This window comes from Triplophysa rosa, linkage group LG18 (assembly GCF_024868665.1).
Source record: "Triplophysa rosa linkage group LG18, Trosa_1v2, whole genome shotgun sequence".
Taxonomy (NCBI): domain Eukaryota; kingdom Metazoa; phylum Chordata; class Actinopteri; order Cypriniformes; family Nemacheilidae; genus Triplophysa; species Triplophysa rosa.
The window spans coordinates 15,021,696-15,047,397 of record NC_079907.1 but is presented as its reverse complement, the minus strand read 5'-3'; the positions used below and the strand labels follow the sequence as shown (position 1 = coordinate 15,047,397).

The 25,702-nt window shown below is 38.4% G+C and overlaps 1 protein-coding gene across 3 annotated transcripts in view; it reads left to right on the top strand.

Moving 5' to 3' along the window:
* svild (supervillin d) overlaps positions 1-25,702 on the top strand; it is a 76,976-nt gene that overhangs the window by 23,599 nt on the left and 27,675 nt on the right. The window contains exons 1-7 of one of the 3 annotated variants that reach the window (XM_057358205.1): positions 2,471-2,666; positions 2,805-2,882; positions 9,549-9,583; positions 12,327-12,388; positions 17,656-17,771; positions 20,229-20,340; positions 22,700-23,148. In XM_057358205.1, coding sequence (XP_057214188.1) covers positions 2,848-2,882; positions 9,549-9,583; positions 12,327-12,388; positions 17,656-17,771; positions 20,229-20,340; positions 22,700-23,148 — 809 coding nt within the window. In that variant the 5' untranslated portion in view covers positions 2,471-2,666; positions 2,805-2,847. Of the gene's footprint in view, positions 1-808; positions 1,322-2,470; positions 2,883-9,548; positions 9,584-12,326; positions 12,389-17,655; positions 17,772-20,228; positions 20,341-22,699; positions 23,149-25,702 lie in introns of those variants that run through there. The other 2 variants (XM_057358203.1, XM_057358204.1) reach the window with 2 other exon arrangements.

Here is a 25,702-nt window from a genome sequence, read left to right as displayed (position 1 = left end):
TCTCTCTCTCTCTCTCTCTCTTCTCTCTCTCTCTCTCTCTCTCTCTCTCTCTCTCTCTCTCTCTCTCTCTCTCTCTCTCTCTCTCTCTCTCTCTCTCTCTCTCTCTCTCTCTCTCTCTCTCTCTCTGCTCTTCTCTCTCTCTCTCTCTCTCTCTCTCTCTCTCTCTCTCTCTCTTCTCTTCCTCTCTTTCTCTCTCTCTCTCTTCTTTCTCTCTTTCTCTCTCTCTCTCGGCTCTCTCTTTCTCCCGCTCCTCTCTCCTCTCTTCTCTTCTCTCTCTCTTCTCTCTCCTCTCTCTCTCATCTCCTCTCTCTCTTCTCCTCTCCTCCTCGTTTCTCTTCTCTCTCTCCTCTCTCCTCTCTCTCTTCTCCCCGCTTTCTCCTCTCTACTCGTCCCCTCTCATCCTCCTCTCTTCTCCCTCTCTCTGATCTCCTCCTCTCATCCTCTCTCTCCCTCTCTCTCTCTCTATCGCTATCTCCTTCCGCTCTCTTCTTCTCTCTCTTCTCTCTCTCTCTCTGTCTCTCTCTCTCTCTCTCTCTCTCTCTCTCTCTCTCTCTCTCTCTCTCTCTCTCTCTCTCTCTCTCTCTCTCTCTCTCTCTCTCTCTCTTTCTCTCTCTCTCTCTTTCTCTCTCTCTCTCTCTCTCTCTCTCTCTCTCTTTCTCTCTCTCTCAGTGGTTGTATTCAAATGCAGAGTCATATCCTGTTTTCTTTTCCATTTCATTCTATTCATTGATTAAACAAAAGCTTTTATTAAATTCAAGAGCAGACCAACATAATAATAACACAAATTCTTTTTTGACTCTCTCAACAGTGCAATGCTACCGACAAGCTCATTGTCCACCAGGAAGTAAACAGAAACGCCCACTGTCACCATCAGCCTTCCAAGCGGTGGACTTTTACGCATTATAGCCCATATTGTGTCCAAAACAAGTGTAACTGCTTTTTGGGAGTGAGACATGATGGATGCTCTGGACTCTTTGCAAGGTTCATCTTTGGATTCCAAAGCTGAACGTATCGCTCGCTACAAGGCCGAGAGAAGACGGGAGCTGGCTGAGCGGTACGCCAACTTGGAAGAAAGTTCATCCAAGTACACGAGAAAAGAAAGACACCTGGACACCTCAGATGCAAGACCCAGCTCTGAGCAGAAGGCAGATGTTTCTTCTGGATTGTGTCAGTCTAGTAAAGAAAGCAGCGTCCTGAGTGAGCAAGGAGAAGAAAGCAAGACTAATTCAAAGCTTATGATGGATGCCACACCGTCCTCCAAGATCGCCACAGCTCACAGCGATGAGTACAGCCAAGTTACAAGATCACGCCAAAAGCACAGGTGAGTTCGAGTGTGAAGGTAATAACTCCAAAATGTGAAGGTTTGACCTTTCAGTTTCAGTTCAGAAAGTTCAATTTAAGGCCAGAGTGTTTGAGGACGTCAGTACCGTTCACGGATCTACGCCAGGACTCATCCCGCTGTTTTGACATTTGAGCTTTCTGTTTTTGTTCAAGTTTGCAGTCAACATGAGTGTTTCGCATTTCTGAGGAAATTACAAACATGGATATTACGAGCGAATTGGTGGGGGATTCAGAAGAGATGGACGGATAGACCACATAAATTCACTGGAACGTTCTTGTGTGGACAACAAATTGAAAATTTCTCTTCTTTGTTTGGCCTTTCTATATTGTAAATAAGGTCATAATTTACTGACCCTCACACCCAACCTGTGTAAACGTCTGTTGAACAGAAAATATGTTGAGTAGAGATACAAGCTTTTCTATTCCATACAAGGAAAGTGAATGGGATCCAGAGGTTGTGAAGCTCCAAAATCAACATAAAAGCACCATAAAGAATGGTAGTCTTTTAATGTGCTATATTTCGAGTGTTCTGAAGATACACAATACCCTTGTGAGGGGAAAAGAATGAAATTTTACAGAAAACCGTGCCCAAAATTTAGCTTGACCGCAAAATTTGACTTTCATATTATGGAGTAGAGCAGTTTCGACAATCTGTAAGTTATCTCAAAAAGACAGGTCTCAAAAGACATTTGTGAAAATAGATGAATTTTCATTTTTGGGGTGACCTATTCCTTGAACTGTGTTGTTCTTATTGCAGGCCTCATCGCTCAGGGATGTTGTCTTTTGCTTAGACAAAAATGTGGATTTCGAAAGAAATGACTGTGGGGGGTTTTCTCACCTGCATTTGTCAAGACTTGTTGTGAAACAATCTTTGTTCTGGCCTCCTTCCATTTTTCCTTATCTGATCAAATTGCAGTCTTGTTTAATGAAAAGATGTAGTTGAAGACGTTTAAGGGTGTCAGGTCTACGGCAGGTGGAGTCACTCATTACCTTTGCAAAGATTAACATTAAACATGAATGTTGACGTCGCTTCATTCTCTTATTCGACTTTTACACGTCAAACCAGCCCATCCTGCCCAGGCACGTCACCGCTCAGTCTTTTATAGTCAACGTCGTATGTTTTTGAGTGAAAGCAAGCCAGCATGGAATGTCCAAAACATGTCTGTGTGATTTACGTGGTGATAGTACTGTAGTTTTTAGCTATTTGCTCAGGTATGTTCGTACTGTAGGTCACCTGGATTGTGCGGCATGCGCGATGGCGGTGTGGTTGATTTGACAACATGATATTTTGCTGCGTGTCTGCCGGCGGCGAGCTTGTTTTAACTGTAAGGATTAAAGTCATCGCTGTTAATAATAACTAGTAATTTGCATTATTACGGCCTTGCGTAATCCGAATAATACAAAAGAGGAGGTTGGTTAAACAGCGAGTGGACTCTGCCAAAGAGATGTTTTCTTCCTTTTAGCTCCCTACAGCGATTGCAGTAAACACCCGTAATTTGCGATTCCATGGAAATCTTCCAGCCGGCGCATGGCAGCTCTACGTAAGTGAAGAAAAGACGTGTCTAAACAGTGCTATTCGTTGGGGAATTTTTTTTATTCATCTGCTCTCTGTTTATGCAACAAATGCGGCCGTGTTGTGGTTACATCACAACCCCCTGAGGAAAAGTAAGGTTAGAAACACAAAAGTGTCGCATGGTTTTAAAGGACTAGTTCACCCAAAATGAAAGTTTGACTTACATGTTGGTCTGTTCAACACACTGTTGACTTCAGAAGAGTTGAATTTGAGTACAAACTCACATGAAGCACCTTTATTAGTTAGTTGTATGGTGCTTGTGTATTTTTTTAAGCTTGAAAGCTTCAGTCTCGATTCATTGTAACTGCATGGAACCAGTACAATTCTTCTTTTGTGTTCACGGAATAAAGAGCTCATACTGTAGGTTTAAAACAACATGTGGGGTGAGCAAATGATGACAGAACTTTATCTCGGGTGAACTATTCTTTTAATATTTAGCATTATTACAGCATTTAAACTGTCATGTATTATTTTATTGAGACGCAATGGAATGATAAATGTAAAAATCACTTCAAAGAGGATTCCAAAAGAGATGGAACAACCCGGTGTATATTTGAGAAGACCGAAACTGCATTACGTGAATGATGGGTACCTGTGAAACCCTGTCCTCTGAAAACACATCCAGCATGTGTAATAGGACTCAGCTGCAGGCTGCTCATGCTATTAAACTCATTCTTCATGACTGAATGAGTTAGGGCATGCTGCATTTCAACACTTTTCCCATACTCGCATCAAATGTTTTCATTTCCCTTGCACTTTCCTTGGTTTTCTCTATTGCTTTTTAGTCCTTTCCCACTGTTTGACCTTCACTTCTGTTTCATTTTTCTTTTTTTTTGACTAGGATGAGTGCATCTGTGTCTGAGCTCTGTGTGACTTCTGGTACATACATACTCAGCTTCAGGGTCATGGTTGATGTCTATAGGAGTGACGGTTGGGCATCGTTCTTTGATATTCCAGAATTGTCTTCACGCTTGACCAGTCAGGAGAGTGACTTTAAGCTGAGAATAACAGGCTGTTTATTTCCTGTTTAAACAGGACGTTCTAATGTATCAAAGGCTTGTCCCCACCTTTATTTTAATAGCAGTAGTTTTTAGTCTACATCACAGCCAAGAACCATGATATGTCTGCTAGTTAATTTTGTGTAAATATTAAGGGTGACCCCGAATAGTTGAAGATTCGATGCTTCGATGGGAGGAGCCTGATTCGACTACCAATCGCACAGTCGAATCTTGCAGAGGTGTTATGCAATGGGAATCATGCCATTTTGGTTATATGGGCAGTGGCGTAGCAGACGGGCACACAATGCGCCACCAAAAATATTATTTATGATGTAAAGAAATGGGAAATTTTTATGGTTGAGTACCGAAACCCCCGGCGCATATGAGCGCAAGGTCTGGCTATGACCCAGCGCAGGATCGTGTCTCTCCGCGCCTTTCTTCGCTGTGATACCGGTATAGAGAAGCAGCTCGTTCCGCACGCACCCGCAGATGACTCACAAATTCACAAGTTTTTGTCACCTACTGAATGTTTGGGCATATAAATATGAATTAACACTGTAAATGCACGTGGTTCGTTACTTAGACTGAACTTTGTGCTGCATGATACAAAAAATTATAATAAAGTAGTGCTGAAACGATTCCTCGAGTAATTCGAATACAAAAATCATCGAGGCAATTTTTAAACGAAGCCTCGTTTAATCCATTTAACTACAGTACACACGGAGCACTGCGTTTCCCCACGGACCGTTATTACTAACGCACAGCCCGCTAAACTCTATTCATATTACAGGGCTCTCAAGTCTCCCGCATTCACTGTGAGACACGCATTTTAGTCTGTTCACACGCTCACACATATGTCTCATGCTGATAAATAACTGATAGCTTATTGAAATGGTGAACTGCTATTTACTTATAGTTTTAGTCTATTTTGCGAGTGAAACGTGTTTTCAGGCTGCATTGAGTCCATCAAACTGCGGACTAGTGGATGCCGAATCTTGTTATTTACACATGTCATCTGTCTGTTCTGCGTGAATGAACTGCACAGTTTAACGTGCTACACGGGTGATGCTCATGAATTTGTCTGCGCTTTATGAGGACATGAACACATGAACTTCATCTCCAGAGTTGCTCTGAGAGTTTATTTCACGAACATGTTATTGTTTGAGTGAAGAAACAGACACACTAAAAAATAAGCGTCTTCCGACAACCTGAAAAAAAGTCATAGGCTATATATTACTATTTAATAGTAAAAAAAAAACTAAAACTAATTTAGATAAACTAAATGCACCATGCATAAGCTGAAGTTAGTTGTTTACCTTCGAAATTATTATTTCCATTTTTATTCATGTTTCTTATTTATATATTTGTATTATATTGCATTTTGAATTTAATATGGCAATGGAATGTACTAAATAGGTTTAGTTTTCACAGATATTAATGTATGCAATTTCAGCAATAAAAACTCTAATTGTTCTAAAAAAGGAAACAAATTAGTTGTTTTACTCATTTTAAGAGACCTGTCTTATTTTCTCTTGTATATTTAGTATTGCTTTTTAATAAAGAAAAAGTACTTATTATCCGAATACCCAGTTAATCGATGGAAAATCAGTAGAATACTCGATTAGTAAAAGAATCGATTGCTGCAGCCCTATAATAAAGTAATATAACCAAAATATAGCACATAGCAAGCATGGCGCAGACTTTCAGAACTTGTCATTCTCTGCACTGAAAGCAAGCGTGCGCGTCAGGAGGATGGAGAAAGAGTGCGCAGGAAAAAAGGTGAAAGGGACTTTTGACTGTTTAAATGGTAAGATGCTTTATTGCATTCCTCCTTTACATGCAGTAAATAAAGTAACTTTTTTGGTAGTTCATTGGTAATGAACGTGCTGTATTCCCGTTTGTAAAAAATAATTCATTATTATCGAGTAGTTTTGAAAATAGTTTTGAGGCGAGATCTGGTCTAGTAAGTGGCACAGCATTGATAAGTGATGTTTAAGGAAAATTTCCATTAATTTTGCTATTTGTGGCTTGTTCCCCTGACATTTTGCCTAAACACATTTATTTTGCACATTGTGACTTGAATCGGGCTTATTTCATTTTTTTTATGTATTATAAAGGTATATTCTGTTCTAAACAAATTCTGTAAATGAATGTTTGATTGTTTTTTGGTGCATTAATGTTGCACTGCATTTTGCGCTGTACCCTTAACCACCAGGCCCATATTCATAAAGCTTATAAGAATCCTCTAAAAAAGCTCTTAATTTAGCTTAAAAAACTTCTGTGTAGGAGTCTTAGCTTAAAAGCGATTCAGGACTAATCTGAGAGCAACTTTGAGCAAGGAAAAGACAAAACTTTTATGTTAGGGAGGAGGCAGGGCTGACCCCGTTGCTATGTATGACACAGTCTTTTAAAGACTGTGATTGGTTGGTTGGCCCAGAAGGAAAAAAGGGCGCTGTTAAGTATGGGGTGTTAGTTTGAAATTGCATAAATACTTTTTTTTCAGTTTTACAATACTCACGCACACACATGCACTATATATATATATATGTGTGTGTGCGCGTGTGTATATGTGACCCTGGATCACAAAACCAGTCTTAAGTAGCAAGAGAACATTTTTAGTAAAAGACAAAAATACATTGTGTGGGTCAAAATTATCGTTTTTTCTTTTATGTCAAAAATCATTAGGATATTAAGTAAAGTTCATGTTCCATGAAGATATTTTGTAAATTTCCTACCTTAAATATATATAAACTTTATTTTTGTGAGTGGATGGTCTGCCACAGTGTCCCTGATTAACAACTTCAAAGGCAATTTTCTCAATATTTAGATTTTTTTGCGCTCTCAGATTCCAGAGTTTTAAACGGTTGTATCTCAGTCAGATATTGTCCTATTCTAACAACTCATACATCAATAGAAATCTTATTTATTCAGCTTTTCAGATTTTGTAAAAATCTCAATTTCGAAAAATTGACCCATAAGACTGGTTTTGTTGTCCAGGGTCACATATATATATAGTTTTCCATTATATATTTTTTGTTAATATCAACGTATTTGATAGAAAATGAACAGTGACACAGTAAGTTTCTGTAAGTGCTGTAATTGTTCGTGTGATCAGATTGCATAGTTGCATTTCTGCAGTTGCCAAATATGTTAATATGATTACTTTTATTTCTGGCGCTATTGCATTTCTGCGCTGTTTTGGAGATGTTAGCGTGTCTCTCTACTAGGATCAGTCACAAACATGAACCCTGCACGATCTAATGTGTTGTGTCTTATTAACTCACTGTCATTCAATTTAATTTAATATAGCACTTTAACAATTTGCATTGCATCAAAGCAGCTGTACAAGAAAAACAAAACCAAGAAAAACAAAAGTTGAACACACAAAAAACAATAAAAATTAAAAATCAGATAAACCTTTAAAGTAATACTGAAATTGTCATGCATTGAAACATATTTCTTCTCACTTTTTTCGTGTTTCGTCCATTTTCTCTGCTGCTAAAGAAGTCTCTTAGAAGTCCTCCTCGCAACTCCTAAACCTTTAGACCTTAAGAGCTCTTTTAAGGGTTAAGATGCTTTATGAATTTCTTTTTTTTTACTAGGATCTTTTCTGTAATTTTAAGGGGAAACGATAGAAAATTGTTGACTTATTGTTAATATTGAGAATATGTCTTTTGGCAAACTTGGCATGGTAATTGTATGCTTTTGCATTACATTGTTTGGGTATTTAGAAGGGTTTCCTTCAGTTGGGCATCTGTGACACATTTACAGTATGTTTCTCATCTAGCACTGATCTCTGTACTCTGAACGCAAGTCATTTTGTTTGTACCAGACACTGAATGTAGACCATTCTTGGAAACGGAACCCGTTTTAGATCTCTTTGGACTGCTGATGTCTCGTGTCTCTGTGTTTGCTTCAGGGTGTAGATAAGCTTCTGTAAAGCAATGTGCACATGTCTGATAAAGAACCCTTAAAATAGTTTTTCCTGTTTTTTTTGTTGAGTTTTCATGATGTATTTTGAACATTTTTGTTTTCTTATTTTCCTTTCACAGTACACAAAAAAACACTGTATTCACAAAATTAGAAATGTTTAGTTTTGACCAGCTATATCCAACAATTTAAATCGCACAACAGTATCTGAATATTTTGCACATAACACTTTATGGCACAATTTTGTGTGAACAAGACTTAATTTGGACCAACAGCATTGAGATAATCTAAGAAAATTAATTGTTGCATTAATTGAATTGGTCAACTGTCTTCAGAGAAAAAAATAAGGCTGCACGATATTGAAGAAAAATGGAATAACTTGCTAAATAATGTTATGTTAATGCTTAGGTTGTACTATAGCACAATTATTTAAAAACTAAAAATTATATAACCAGCGCACATGTTTGGCATTCTTTCTGACACTTTTCCACGCACATCAAAGGTTGTGCATGCTCACAAATACCAATAACATTTGCGTGCAATTCTCTCTTCTTTCTGCATCAACCTAAAACTTTAAATAACTTAACTTGCTGAAGTATTAAAGGGATACTTCACCCAAAAATGAAAATTCTGTCATCATTTACTCACCCTTAGTTTCAGACCAAATGTTGAATTGTAGTATTAGATAAATGTATCGGATACATTTTATGTTTTCTAGTGCAGCTCAACATATTGAGATGATTGATGAAATAAACATTTCAAATGTGCATATTGCAATGGTTTACAATAACTTTAGAGGTATACACCGAAAAACGGAAATTCTGTCATGATCATTTACTTATTACCCTTAGATTGTTCAAAACCTGCATACATTTCTTTGTTCTGCTGAACACACAGAAGATATCTGGAAGATTGTCAAAACTCACCCCCATTGACTCCCATAGTATTTATTTTCCCTTCTATGGCAGTCAATGGTGGGTGAGATCTGACATTCTTCCAAATTTCTTCTTGTGTGTTCAGCAAAATATAAAGTATCCCTTTAAAATTATTGTAAACCATTGCAATATGCACATTTGTAATATTTATTTCATCAATCATCTCAATATGTTGTGCAGCACTAGAAAACATAAAATTCTAATTTGGTCTGAAACTAGCTTGCCTCCACCAGCACAAATAATATCTGTTCGACCACTTCGTGTCAAATATTCTAAACATTTTCTGAAGGTTCGTTTTTTCATGACGGTAGTTTCAAGCCTTATTTTGTGCCCTGTCTGTGAAACATGCCAAACATTGGCACTGTTTTTCTCTGCTTTTATTCTCCATAGTTAAAACATAAAACATAATTTCGCATAATTTTTTTGTAACGTAACACAGTCTCCTGGGGCTGATCAAACAGTCCACTCACAGGAGTCCTGGAGCTGCCACGCCAGTAAAGGAAACTAGCATGACTGCAGGGTCTGCATTGTTGTTAGACTTCCTCAGTTGCACTACCCAGTAAATATAAATAATGCCTTATTGATGGCCTGAATGTATGTTTAGTGTGTTCTTTCTCATGCATTTATATACCGGACTTATAGAAGACAATGAATGTGTTTTGAAGGGGTGGCTGAGCAGTTCTACAGGTTTCAGGTGAAGCGCTGTCATGTTTTGTGAAGATGCAACCTTTTAATCCGTGAGCTCATTTGTCTTTTCTTTTTTTCACACAGTCTGTTGGAAGCAGAGGAAGCCCAGAAGCCAAAGGGTAAGTCTCTATCCTTTCATTTGCTTCAAAGAAGCCTTTTGTGAAACACAGAGTTCTTTTCTATTGGCTTCATTGTGCCACTCTTTCTTTCTCTTTTCAAGAGTGGCAAACTGTGTTTTTCTCGCTTGCAGCTGGAGAGAATCTTGTGAAACACACAAACAGCCTCACGCTCACAGATGTGGATGTGCAGATGTGTCTTTGAGAGTCTTTACAGAACTCTCAGACAGGCCATGCTTTTTGTCCCTTTATGGTAGTAAATACTTAAAGTCGGCCCTCCAAAAGGTTATCAGGGGCCACACACCACAGTTTGATTTGTTTGGAGGAGGAATCGAGTTGCCTTGCAAGAAAAAAAGAAAGATGGAAATAAAAATGCTTCCCGTAATTCACTTGAATTCATTAAATTAAAGTATGCATGTTTACAGGGATAGTTCACCCGAAAATGAAAATTCTGTCATCATTTACTCAGCCTCAAGTAATTTCATACCTGTATAAATGACTTTGTTCTGATGAACACAGAGAAAGATATTTGGAAGAATGTTAGTAACTTTCAGTTTCGGGACATCATTGACTTCCATAGTAGGAAAAATTAAATGGTAGGCAAAGGTGCCCCAGTTTATTTTCCTAAATTCTTCCAAATATCTCATTTTGTGTTCAACAGAACATAAAAACAATATTTTATTTCCTACTATGGTAGTGGATGATGTCCCAGAACTGAAAATTGCTAACATTCCTCCAAATATCTTTCTCTGTGTTCATTGGAACAAAGACATTTATTCAGGTTTGAAACAACCTGAGGGTGAGTAAATAATGACAGAAGTTTCATTTTTGGGTGAACTGTCCCTTTAAATTCACATTTGTTATTTAAAATGGCTATAGGTGTTTAAAAATAACTGTTTTATATGTAGGTAGTGTTATTGGTCCTGCTTACCCAGCATTTTGTAAAAGTGGCCACTAGCCATATTTTATAGGTTTGACCAAACAGAGTTTCTGCTGTATTATATTTCCTGTTCCTCTGGGTTATACAGTGTTTTGCGATGAGATCATTATATTAAATGCGCGAGTTCAGCAGATTTTAGGATTTGTTCACGCTCTGAAGAGTTACGCATTTCTGTGAGTCACTTGGAAGTTTTACTGTAAAATCAACCCACGGCGAAAGGACTGAAAGCAATGAACAATTTAGTCAAAAACAGGAAGGTCAAACTGACAAAGGCCAATTCTGTCATCCGTTTCGACAGCGGTAATCCTCATGGTTTACCTGACGCAGAGCTCACAGACAGCCTCCTATTGTTGTACTGAACTGTAACCGCAGACGCACAAATACATTAGAAATCAAGAAAATTACCCAAGAAGAAAGGAGGAGGAGCAAGGGAAATAAAGAGCTGAAGGATCATGTGAAATGTAACCACACTCTTGCAGATCACGGTTGACAAATGACAGCAGTTATGAACAACAGCACCATTTCCAGCTGCACTCCGCTTAACATCACTGACTTTTGCTGATGCTGTGAACTGCTAGGATTTGTTCACACTGCACACAAAGTTGGATTAGCCGTCAGTGTGGAGAGAATGGAAAACTGGTCATATTTGTCTGTCAGTAGGGCCTACATCCCGTCATGATGTATGAGGGAATTTAATATTCAAGCAATTCCGTGTCCTAAATGACTGATTCATTCAGTACTCGCTACACAGTAATGTGGCATAAATGAGTGTATCTTCACACAGCTTCAGACAGTATTGCACACTTTGTGTGATTACACAAAGTGTGTCACATCCCAAATGACAAAGAACTTGAAATCCAATCTGGCTGTTCTGAGACCCAAAATCTGGTTTGAATGATATTTTAGACCACTTTTGGATGTGGTTTGTATCGGGTTTGTAAACATTAAATGTGTTGTCTTTATTTTCTCTCCTCGAAAACTGCACAACATGCACACGCACGCACGCACGCACAGCACACACACCACACACACACACACACACACACTGCTCCTCTCAGATGATAATTTCTTCTGCCAAGTTCTAGCATTTCAACCTTCACAATTGTGATTTACAACATGCCTCCCGTTATATTAGTTTAGTTAAAAAATTTACTGAATATGCAAGCCATGAGCATAAATAAATAAAACCCCGTCATTCCGTAATGGTTTCAGGCAAGGAGCAAAGACGATCGCTTTCGTCTGGTTGTTTTGCAATAGTTCAGACCATAAAAGAGTGCATGTGGGTTAAAGGACTAGCCTATATGAATCAAACTCATTTTCGCACGTTCCCTTTTTCCAAGAGATGCGATCTTATCATGCTCTCATTGAACAGGTGGTTTTTGTATGGCCCTTTCTGTGAGGTCGAGAAAGTAAGTAGGTGTCAAGAGAAGTACTTAACGCTGAGTGTTTATAGCAGAACATACGCGTACATGCGTCTGTCAAGGTCTCTGTGTAAGAGGGCTGTTTTTAAGACCAAAACACACTGAGAAATTTATCTCATGGGAAAATGACTCATTGAGTACATTTGATATCATCTGTGTTATGAGTAAAGTTTACTTGATGAATATGAAGGGAAGACAGATGAGTCATGGATTCAGATAAACTTGCATGCCACATTTACACCAAATGCTTTCTTAATTTTTTTTTCTGGAATATAAAATGTATATGACAGTCCAAACTTTTTTGTACAAAGCGCTGGTTAATTTCTTGTGTGTGTGTGTGTGTGCACGTTCTGACATTCCTTTGTATCTGTGTGTGTGTTGACAGATGACAGGAAAGGCGAGGATGACGTCAACAGCAGTATTCCTGCCAAGATGTCTCTTTTGAAAGTAAGTGTTCTTTGTCCTCGAACACTGAAATGGACATCTGATCCGTCTGTCACCATGTCTCACATTTTCTCTCATTCTGTTTCTCTCTCAAATCTTTTACTGATAAAGAACCTTAACAAACCCGTTCCAATATAAAGACAGAGTTGTGCTTTCCGCTGCACTACACTGAATGGCAAAGTCATGCCATAGGCTGAACCAAAAGTTGACAAGACAGCTGTGTCAAATAAACAGAACAATGTTTTGAAAAACAGCACAGCATTTACACTCATTGTCATCTGATTTAGTTGTGTGCGTAATAGGGATGTAACAATATCAAAATCTCACGGCACGGTAATACCTCGGTATAACATCCGTGGTACGGTATTTATTGCTATATTTAGGATGACAAATGATGACGTGGAAACGTGCCATAAGCATCCTCTTTTCTTTATCCTCTAATCATAACTGTTGCTTAGATGTAAGAGTTATGGTATGAGATGGGTCAAATGACTTAAAAATCCCTTTTATAAAATAAAATAAAATAATTGCACTAGATGGACCTTGCCAAAGTTAACATCTATAATTTTTTCTAACATTCTCTAGGTTAGACCCGGAAGACCTATCGTTTCATACAGTCATGTGACCATGATCATTTTGAGACAATTTTGCTATTGCAAAAACACAATATCGATAATATGGATACATGTCTAGTGCGTAAACACAAAAACGCTGCAAAAACTAGCAAAACACTTTGTGTAGGCTATTGTTTTTATTCAGTGATTGTAAAACACAAATGTATACTCTAAAGACAAAGTCATGTGTTCATGTTATGATCATGATGTAGGCGTCTCTTGCAGGCATCTGGTTGTCTTATATCACGCCAGGAAATTATTTCTGAGGAGCTTTACACTAAATTAAATGGATTGTTATCAGCTGAGCTCTCCGGTTACCCTGAATGGAGCTTTCTGTAATGCTTGTCAGCTGTGCGCCGTTTAAAATTGTCTAAAAACTGAACTTGAAGACATCCAGGTGTCCTCTGCGGAGAAACACCGTACTTTATTCTACCCAGAATGTTTTGCTCTGCACGCAAGGCTCAATTTTGTATTTGTGTTGCCAGAGACTGTAGGATTGCCAGGCCTTCAAATGTCTCTTTGACCACTAAATGTGATCTGAGTTAAAGTACGGGTAAAGAGAATTCTGAGAATTGTTTCTAAACACATTATAAATGTAAGACATGAATTTCTGAATCACATTAAAAAAGCTCAGAAGTATGTAGTACTAAAGTGTGGAGTTATACCGTTAAACAGTATTTCACCAATTCTCTGTTCAGGATTTTTTGGGCGGGGCTTAAACGGTGGCTCAGTGATGCAATGGAGTATCCGAGTATGCATGGCCCCTCCGCTATCACTAGAGCGCCTAGCATCAGGCGTCTGTTCAATCACGAGCTTAGGGTTGCCAGCTCTCACGTGACGCATGCGCTTTCTGGCTCTCATTTCTTCAAACAAGATATTAAAGGGATAGTTCCCTTAAAAAGGAAAATTCTATCATCATTTACTCTCCTTTGAGTTGTTCCAAATCTGTATAAATTTCTTTGTTCTGATGAACACAGAGAAAGATCTTTGGAAGAATGCTTGTAACCAGACAGATTTTGCCCCTCATTGACTACCATAGTAGGAAAAAATATATACTACAATGGTAGTCTCAAGTGCCCCAGAACTGTTTGCTGTCCTACAATCTTCAAGATGTCTTCTTTTGTGTTCAAGTAATTTTTCCTACTACGGTAGGAAAAATTCTGTTTGGTTATAAGCATTCTTCCAAATATCTTTCTCTGTGTTCATCAGAACAAAGAAATGTATACAGATTTGGAACAACTCGAAGGTGAGTAAATGATGACAGAATTTTCCTTTTTGGGTGAATTATCCCTTTAATATCTTGTTTGAAGAAATGAATATCATATTTTACTTCCCATTTGTGAAATAAGAAAATCTGGAATCTGTTAAAGGAATATACAGGGTTCAAAACAAATTAAGCAAGCTCCATCGACAGAATGTGTGGCATTTTGTTGATTACCACAGACAGAAATTTAGTCCAGTCATTTTGTATAAGCAAACCAAAATCTAAACCATTATTCAAGAGGTAAAGTTGTCGTAATTGTCCATATGCACTGAGCTTTCATAAAACCTCTTAAAAATAGGTTGAAATATGTGAACAGTCACTTATTGGTGTGTGGATATTATCTTCAGTTTTCTAAAGTCAATTGTCATTTTGGTGGTGAGAGACAGATAAACATCCAGCTATGTTGGTGGGCCTGTTGTGATTATTACTGTTTGGGTTCCATCCCTAGGGAATATACATACTGATAAAATGTATACCTTAAATGCACTCAATCGAGCGTCAGCCAAACATGTGCGTGTAAATGTAAACAGTCTTATTATTGTGCATTTTATATTCTAGGAATTTTAAGCAAAATGTAGCAGTGAAATTTCATATGGGCTTTAATGTCTTTCTTTACGATGCTTATGCATTCCTCATAAGGGTAATATAAGTAGGCGCTTATTACATGGCTACTTGTCAGAATAATAAATGATTGAACGCGAAATAATAATTTCAGATATTTTATTAGCTCATTTGTAACAACCGTTTCCTATCTTTGAGCCAAGACACAATGTTCAAACAAGGCGAACATGCATTTGTTTTAATCATTTGTGAATATAATCCCATATACTGTTTGTTATTTATTAGGCACATTAATATGATTTATCTATAAGTATATGTAATGTCACTCGCAGTACCCAAATGAGCCTGTGTCCTTACTTTTAGGTGATTGATAGCTGGGAATAACCTTTGAGAATCATGATTGACCAAACAGAATCGAGTATGCCAGAGAGCCATGTAGTATTAAAGAGTAAATATTTTGTGATTTTTATGGTCCTACTTTGGTTTATGGAGTGTCCAACAAGTTTATGTACATACACGGTGTAAAAACACTTTCATTTTCTATTAATAGTAGGCAGTTATTATTACCTTACTTCTTGACTGACTCTGAAATGATTCGTTTGGCGATTCATCTGTTTAATCCCCTCCTTTCTGTCAGCCCACTCTGATCTGATTGGTCAGATGGTCTAGTCTGCTGTGATTGGTCTACCGCGTGCAATGTCGCAAATGGAATGTAGGCAGGCATTACGCGGAGTGACGCAAATCCGACCCCTAACTGAAATTAGAACGACAGACGACTCGTTTGCGTGATTCAGAGTCTATCCTTTTTCCCAAGCCAATAACTTTGTTATTCGTTCACTTTCGGCTTTACAACTTGGCAGACTGTTTACATTCACACCGCATGAAATGTAATTTTAAGGACATTGTAATATTTACTCTTTAAACATACAACATAATTTCTCTAATTGACTAGGATGGTCAATTTTTTTACTCCGAGCAGCAGTTTTGGATGCAGTATGGTTATTTTTGTGCCTGCACAGTAATATCGCCAGTGTTAAAAAAAGTCAAATTAACACTCACAGTGTATATATAATCCACATTCTCAAAGTGTGGATTATATAAACACTGTGAGAGTTAATTTGACCCTTTTTAACACTGGCGATTTTGCTGTGTGGTGTGACACAATGTAACTTTGCACACAAGGTTATTAAAGGGGGATAGTCCACCCAAAAGTATGTCATCATTTACTTACCCTCAAGTTGTTCCAAACCTGTGAAAATTTCTTTGGTTGAAATTATGTTAGCAACTGAGATTTCTGAGGCACCACTGACTACCATAGTAGAAAAAAATATGTTTCGTTTTTCTGTTAAACACAAAATAAGTTATTTTGAAGAATGTAGGACAACAAACAGTTCTGGGGCATCTTTGACATTTTTTGACTACCCCAGAAATGTCAGTTGCATACATTCTTCGAAATAGCGTTCTTTGTGTTCAACAGAACAAAGAAATGTATACAGGTTTTGAACAACTTGAGGATGAGTAATTCATGACAAAATTTTCATTTTTGGGTGAACTATCCCTTTAAGCAACATCACATTTTTCGCATGTGCCTGTGTATTATAAAATGGTCAGTTCTGGTCCTTGATTCTGATTGGTTTAGCCGAGTTCTAAGCGTTATAAAATACTCCGATTTATAACTGCTGAACACATTACAGTACATAGCCTAAATATCACTTAATTTTATTTTATGAAACCTTGCTACGCATATGGAATAACTGTTTTATAAAAGCAATAAGCCCCGCGAAGCAGTGGGTTACAAGTGCATTTTATAGTTTAGTTTAGTTTAGTTTAGTTTAGTTTAGTTTAGTTTAGTTTAGTTTAGTTTAGTTTAGTCAAGGTTTGACAGGCAGGACACTGCTGGCACAACATCCTGAAATAAGTGAAACAATAACATGCCCAAAACAACTTTGTATAAAACAAGCTAAAACATGGGTGCAATGAGATAAATAACAATGATAATATTCATAAAATACATCAAACGTCCATGAATTATTTATAAAACAATTTAAGATATAAAGGACAGTTCATGCTTTTTTGTTTTACTCCTGGGCACAACAAATTCCCTATGTCGGCATAGTAGATAAGCAGGTGTTGGAGCCACAGTCAAGAAACAATGCATAACAGCTAAGGGGGTATTAGACACAACACCCTTAGGCCCGATTCACATTTCGCGCATATTCGTTATTTTAAATGAAGACGCCCGGCAGGTCATTTGAAGAGAGAAAAAGGCGCGGCTCGCGTTTTCTGCGCGGTTTTAGACTTGAAATGTGAATCGGGCCTTAAAATGCACTGTATCCCACTGCTTCTTGGGGCTTATTGCTTTAATAAACTCTTGTGGCTATACTTTCGCGACAGAGTGTCTGTGTATTTACCCATTTTTCCCTTTAATATTTAGGTGAGTAGGAATCCACCTCTGTTCCCCACTACCCATTTTTCTCTCTCTGTTTCTCTCTCCCTCGTTGTGGGTGAACAGTTAGCAGCCAACCGACTCTGACCTCTGAGCCCTTCTTAAGGTCTCTCTCTCCCACCGGCTTCATTCATTCATGAGACAACAGCTTTTCCCAGGCTGTGTGTGTGCGCGCGCCCGCCTAGACCCCTGCAGCCCTGCATAGCCCCTCTTCCTTCATCCCCCATCGCTTTGTAAACAGACTTTACAAAACCACCCTGCTCTGAATGGCTAATTGTGAGATTCTGAATGGGCCATCTCTGGAGGATTACTGGGATGTGGAAAGTACCCATGGTTCCTCTATTCCTGCTTTAATATCTTACTGTTTTTCCCCTTTGGCCACCAGGGGCTCGACAAGACCGACATCTCCCCCACCCCGACGAACCGCATAGAAGACGTTACCCACAATGCTGAGCAAGAAAAGGACCTAATCAGCAGCGAGAGGAATAAAGTTTTCACCAGGTAATCAAGGGTGAATAGTTTGCCAGCTAGTTTGTTTAGCCTTTGTGTAGTTTTGAGTTCATTTGTATACCGTCCCTCTGAGGTGATTCACACAAGCTTAGGAGTTTCTAATCCACCGTACTGCTTTAGTTTTGATTTGTTTGCTGCCAGGAGGGCAGTGAGTCATATAAGATGAATGCAAAACGGCTGTCCGTCAGATAAGTATCTCTCTGAAGCCTGCTGACTTTGTGTGTGTGTTGGTTTGAGAGAATGGATGTCTTCATACTTTTATGATAAGCTTTTCCAGAAGGTGAACCAGTAGCTCAAGCATGCCATGCCATTGGTGTGGGTGTTTGTGTGGGTGGCATGAACACATGTTGGTTAACTTATTAAAGATTGCACGTCTGGTTCTCATTAGACTTAAGAACAGACCTCTGCTACCCTTAGCTGCATCACGTCCAAGCTTTTGTTACTGACCTTCCTCGGCTCCATCTGGACTGTACGAATGTCTCAAGGAGTTATAAACCAAGTGGTTCCGGGATGAATATTTCACCAACGACTGTTGTTCTTAAGCGCAGACAAGCTGATTTTAGAGATTTGATGGAGCGTTGCTGTATTAAAGACAGAAGTCTGCTATAAATTTGGCTTTTTGCAGGAACAGGGTTCTGGATCCCATCTCATCTGGCTCCGTTCTCTCAGCAGGAGTCTGGTAGAGTTTTTTTGATCTGATGTGGTGTGGAACTACAATATCCAGGACTTCTGTGGTTTGAGTTGATTGGTCATTTACAGTATATAGAGATGAATGACTGCACAGTATATAGAGATGAATGACAGCACAGTAGATGAATGACGGTACAGTTGTGTTTCTAGTTCACATATAACTCAGCAGTTTAAAGTCTGCTTTTATCTTCTGGGTGTAGTTTGACAGTCCCAGGTTAAAGGCTTTCGACTCAAAGAGATTGCTTTGAAGTAAAAGTGTAAAACAGGGTGGTGGTACGTCTGTGTGATTTTAACCCTTGTGTTCTATCTTTGGGGTCCCAGAGACCCAGATGTTCATCATGTAAAAATATATTTGTAATTTTAAAATGAGAAAAAGTTTATTTTCCTGCTTATTTTACCCTTAATTTGGTTAATATTATTTGATTTATTCAAAGCCCATCAAATTGGTATCATTCAATATTAAAGTCCTGGTGAAATTAAAAATAATATTTTGTTATAAAAAACAGTTTTTCAAGTCATTCCCTTTTTAAATTCATGTGCCCTCATAATCTTTAATTAAAATCTGAAAATGCACTTCTGCCCACTAATGGCTATCCGTTTCGGATGATGTCAGTTAGACGGCTTGGGCAGGGCAGAGCCATTAACTCCTCCCCTTTAACTGTCAGTCTGTTGCTAGTTTCATTTAAATATGAAACGCCTGTTTTTATACATCCAATCAAATTGCAATGGAAAACACAGGCCACGCCCACTGTTTTCTATTCCGTTGCACTCGGAAATGCGTCAGAATGGATGTAAAAATGATCGCAACTTCCGGTTCACAGGGACTTTAACTCACCTGTTGTGTCACAAAGTAGACAAAAACGTATGAAGTGTCGCTGTTATCCTGAAAAAACATCATAAAATCAACTGTATCCTAGAATATGAGCATGTTAAAATTCACCAACCTAATCTGACGGGTATTTGTAACTAGCGAGGTGGCTTATTTGTATGAATTTGTAAATTGTACAAAAAACGTTAAGTTTATTAGAAAAAAACGCAATACTGAAGCCCCTCCCCTAACCCTACCTCTAAACCTAACGTCACTGGCGCGAAAGCAACTCATACTAAAACGTGCGTATAGATCGTACAAATTCAAACAAATTAGTCACCTAGTAAAAAAGTTACGAATTCCTGTGAGATTGTGTCAGATTTACTTCATTTTTTTGTTTTATATCTGTGGTCTTTGCGATCCAGAATTAATGTTAATTTTTTTAATTGAAAACAGTTACAATTGTGTTGTTAAATTATTATCAGTTTTCGTGAAATATCAAAGTGCGTCTTGAAAATGCATGTAAAGTATGCTTTTTTGCTCTTTATTGTCCTTTGGGTCTATGTGGGGTGAAGTTTACTTGGTGTCAACGGCTGTGTGATAAATGTGTGTTTTCTTATCATAAACGTGTGGGTTCTGTTGCCTTTTGTGGAATTTGGACCAAATGCTCCTTTTTCAGTTTCGTTCTTTGGCGGGAGACATCGTTATGACTCACATTATTATGTGTAAACACATTCACAATGATTAACTTTGGAAAGCAGCCTGATTGGAAAGCATTACATATTGAAGTGACTGTTTTCATGTGTTTATTTGGCCAAGTAATGTTAATCCTCTAATATTACAGATAACCACTAGGGATGGACAACAAATTGTTGAGACTTTTGATTATATTTTACAAATATCTTGATATTCATAATATAACTCTGTCTCTCTCTCTTTATTGTCCGCAGCCATTCCTTCTCCTCATCAGACGGTGAGAAAAGTCCTACAGAAAGCAAGAATGTGAGACAGGATGAGTCGTCCTCTGCAGGAGAGGAAGCCGAGGAGAAAGAAGATGAGAAGGTGAGAGAAAAAGCATCCCGTGCTGCCCGAATATCCTAAACCGTATAGATGATTTCATGATTTATGCAATTTATGATGGTTCAGTACACCAAAAACTTGGGTTTCTCCGAAATGCTCAATAGTCAGCTTTGCTGTCTATTACTTGCTGCCTTTAAAATCTTAAAATGCTAGGGTATTTCTGGTAATGAAATTTATTTATAATAGGTATTGCTCTTGACACATGAATCTACCGTCTTGGATGAATTTTTCCACTGAGCCTGCTGCAGTGCATTCTGGGATTGCTGACTAGAATTTGGCCACGAAGTTTGCATAATTCCGCTTCTGACCTTTTGAAACAACAACCTTTGTATTGGGAGCACACCAACAGTACATTGTCTTAAAATGCTACCAACGTAGGCAGCTGACTAAGTGTATTCAGACTGTGTGCTCTTATATCCATCAGCATCATGTCTTACTGTATCATCCTCATCATCACTGATATACAGTGGCTCCAGATAATCCATCGTGGTTTTTATCCAAGTAGACGGCCACTCTCCTCACTCTCGCTCTCTCTGTGTCTGATTCTCTCCATTCCTCCATACCCTGAGGGTTTGTGTGTACTGCCGTTAAACAGACCACCAGCCATGATTTCACTACTTCACTCTCACTCTTTCTCCTCATTTTTTTCTGGGAGAATGAGAGTTTGTATTCAGAAGGAAATAAAGGGGCTGTGGGGTGAGCGACTGTGACCGCGTGAACGTTCTTTTACCAGAAAGGCGAACCATGGAGAGTGTTCTGGATTTGATTTCGCTTTTGTTTGTTTTCTGGGAATACGTTTTCAAGCAGTGATGAGTTTGTCAGAGCCAACAGGCCTGTGTTAGGCACTGAATAAAGTATATACCTAGGGCTGTCACGATAAACCGACGATAAATATCACGTGATTTATGCACAGCTTTTGAGGGAAGTATGGGAAAATGCTGCTGCATCCGAAAGCCAGAGGGCACTCTCGTGCGGAAACTCCAAATAAGCACTGCAGAAGAAGACCATAACTCATTCTAGAATCTAGGAAATGCCATGGACATATTTTTATCGCTGTTACTCAAGCCTCATCAGGTATTTTTATGATAATAAAGTATATTTATAATGATCATGTTTTACGGGTGTTACTTTTTCAAATGCACATTATAAGCGACTCAAACTCGCACTGCTTTTAGATCGAGCAGCATTTCCTACTGATCCCAGAGCCGTGCTTCACGGACAAGCTACGCATGAAAAAAATATCGACACATTTCATATCGCAGCCAGCTCGATCACAATAGGATGTAGTGGTATCGCGATAAATTATCGTGCAGCCCTAATTAGATCTCTTTTTTCAGTCAATATTTTAGATGCGTTGGGCTCTAAGACAAGGGTTCTCAACATTTTTGACTCCAAGGCCCCCCACTGTTTTCAACATTATTCAAAGTAGGGGTTGAAAGACCTTAGATTTTTTGAGGTCGACTATTATGTGATAAAAGTCACGTCGACTAGTCGGTGATGTCATTAATAAATAAAGTAAGAGCTAGGGAATGTTTTGCAACAAGATTTGATGGCTGTGGGCAGGATTTTTATTTATTCTGTTTCTTTCATGTTTTATTAAATAGGGAACAAGTACAAAATAGCCTATAATAATAAAAGATCTGCGTGTAGAAGCTAGCACACTGAAACGTAAGGCTTTACCTGCGAGCTTTTGTGGCATCAGAACATATTGGGAATGCTGCGGACGAAAACAGACACATTGTGAATGATGCGTGTGGAAGCAGGACAAGATAACATATATTATTGCCGGGAATGTGACAAAATCCCGCTGAACCTGAAAGTGGGAATGACATCCGTCCTGCACGCGGGTCCTTGGAACAGTTAGCCGTCTTCTTAAAGGTACAGTGTAAAAAAAACACATGACCCGCGACTAGTCAACATCAAGCTTTAAATGTCGCCCCAGAACATTAATGTCGACTAGCCCTAATTCAAAGGCCCCCCTCCCACTCACAAAAACTTACAATTTTTACCCAATAAAGTATTTCAGAGCTTGATATTAATATAAATTCAATATATTCAATTCTTCAATATAAAATTGGACAATTAATAAGAAATATTTTTTTCAATGCTAATTTTGTTTAATTTTAAATTATTAGTAATTCTGAGGCCCCCCTGGAAGTTAGCTGGGGGCCCCTTTTGTGGGCCACGGCCCCCCTGTTGACCACATCTGAAATGATGATATTTTATCATTTAAATGTGAAAACAATCAACGATTAAAAAAAATTCTCATGTCAGGGTATAAGACTGTGTCCCCAGGGACTTCCGCTAGAGTTGAACCCTTATTTTTTGCTGTCTCTTCTAGGTTAAACGGAGCACAGAGAAACCGACAGAGAAGCGTTGTTCTGTGAGCACAGACGGGCCGAATCTTCACTCCAGAGCTCTAGAGGTGGATGAAGAACCGAAAACTCCCACACCAGCCCTCCAGAGACAGGACTCCAGTCAGCGCAGCATTAAAGGCATTCTAAAAAAGAGCCGCTCCACTGGCCTGGACGCAGAACCCCCGGAGCCCGAGCGAATCACGACCCCTATCACCAAAACCAGTAAGGAGCCGACTGTCGTTGATGGAAAGGAAGAGGATAAGGAGGATGAAGAAGAAGAGTATAAAGAGGGGAGGAGGCTTCAGAGAGAGGAAAGCAGCTCGAGTGAGACTCCTCGCACTCCTTCCCCAGATTCTCTGAGCAAAACACCCTCCATTTCCCAATCTGAAGAAGGGGAGGAGTCAGAGAGCAGCCTGGATGGGAGCAAAGAGAGGTATGATGGCAGTCTTTAAAATTTTGATGGATTTGATTGACAGTTGCAGTAGATGCGGTAGAGGAGTTATACATTAGGAAAATGAACAATGGTTTTACTACAGTGACCATAATTTAACTATGGTAAATTAGTGGTTCCCATTACCATTGTCTTACTACAGGAACCATATTTTAATGATGTTTGTTGAAAAATTGATAGTGATGAACTGTAGGTGGTAACCAATCCACCAAAAAACATGGTTACTATACTTGACTAATTGTAATGAAACCATGACTAATTTTAAGAGATGCACCGATACTAAATTTCTACACTGCTACTGATAGCCTATTATTCACAGTGATATCTGCCAAACAGATTCCGAAGATTAAATGAATATTTCTTAACTTTCTGAATGTTGTTAATTCATATAAGTTAATTCATATAATGATGTTAATATTGAACATCAGACTGGTGATGTTTTAAAAAAATTATATACACAGCGCAAATTCATTTTATTTTCCTGGCCTCTTTGGATTGACAGGATATGTCGGCCCTGATCATCTGCCGATAGTGTGAAAAACTGCTTTAATAGACCGATACCGATTATTGGCAGATATATCGGTGCATCTCTAATAAATACTATAAGTATTGTTCTTTGTCAATTCATGTTAGCTTATCCCGTAAATAATGCCAATAACTACAATCTTATTGTAAAGTGTTACGATATTTGCTTTATTTTTATTTTTTTGTTCTGTTTTTAACTTTTAAGCTTAAAATGAAACATGTTTTTTATTTGAATATAACACAAGCATTTCTGATATACTCAAAATAATGGCATTCAAACCCAAGTCTTCCACATGAGCACCGATGCTCTATGGTCTGAAGCATCTGCACACCTCCACAGTTTCAGTTCTAAACGTTTATGTGTTATCCACCAGTGAATGAACCACAGAAAGGCATTAAAGGAATATCTGTACAGTGTTTCCCCTAGGTTTACGGCTTTGGGGGGTCTCTATATCTTTTTGCGGCGGAGGTCCGGACAATACTTTTTTAAATAAATAATGTTAAATCAATCAATCTAATGTTTTATCAGGCCATTTACTTTATATTCTGATAGTCACAGTCTGTATGAAACATAGAAGGTCTGGTAACTGAGAAAATGTATTGTAGGCTCTGGTGCTGTAGCGAAGTCCCAGTGATCTATTTTAATATTTAAAAAAACTACTGACAACAAAATTTAACAACTGAAATAAATATATCATGAGCAGGAGTACTTACAACGTTTCTAACAACCTTTCCATGCCATTCATACTAGAACTGATTCTAAATATTCTTTCCAATTAAAACATGATTCACAGTGAAATGCTCTTAACATGCTGATTATTTATGCTATTAATATCATAAATGTTATATGTAGATACAAGACGTTATGTTTTATAATCTGTCACAAACCTATATAGCAAACAGTAAACTGACTGACAGCTAAAAATACTTTATTACTGCTGCATTTTCGTTTACTTAAGCGTTACAGAAAAAGTGTCCATTTATTTACCTGCTCTTGGTGTCTGCAGGTCTTTATATGTGACGTGTCTTTGGCGGGAGAAGCAGCACTCACGGAGCAGAAAGGGTTAAAATGAAGCGCGTTTGGCGCTAAAGATATTAGAGGATATAGCGGCAAAATATAATCAACATAAATGTCCCTGAGTGCGTGAACATCTCAGTTATGTAGACGCGCGCCGCTGCTCAATTTAAACCACAGAAATAAGCTGATTTTTTTAATGGTTCATTGTGTCTTGCGGTCCGGATGGAACGAAGGATAAGTTGGGTGAAAACCAGTCATCCGGTGGTAACTGGACTGTTGCTTGTGAGGGGCAGGGCAAGGTATTTTCACCACCCTGGGAGCGTTTAAAAACGCATTTTTTTAATCTGCTTTTCATGTGATTGACGCGACATTTTCCCACACGCGCTCTTTGTCCGCTGGTGAAAGTGTGCTTATCTGTGTTTGTGCGCGCGCTTCGGGTCGGAACTCGATACAGAGAGCAGAGGAGAATTGTAAAGGCTGTTTCTGCGACCACGCAGAAACAGAAATGACATGCCGCCAGGGGCGCAAAAATGGGGTATGCAGTATATAGGGGCGCCGCACAAGTGGGGGCGCCATTGTGCCAAAATATTATTTAACGGTTTTTTAAATAAAACGTTATAAAAAATATAACGAAAAAGTCATTATCTAAAAGTTTTAGTTTCACTTTTGTCTAGCATTTTAAACGAGTTCAATAAATATATAATTTATTTAATCAAGTTAACCAATCACTCTTTCACAGTCAAATGACCAAATGGATCGAGCAAAGAAACTTCCCAAAGCGCAGAACAGAACATGAAAATGAAAAGTAAATTGACAAGTAAAAAACAAGTTATTTAACGTTGCCTGAGAGGTAGTTCATATTATAATACAATATCAGGTCACCTCTAGGCCTACATCTTTGGCGCTTATAAAATAAATCTATGTTTGTGAAGGAGCTTTATAATTACATTCGGGAGAGTCTGAGACGGTTGTTAAAGCTGTTAAGTCTCCCAC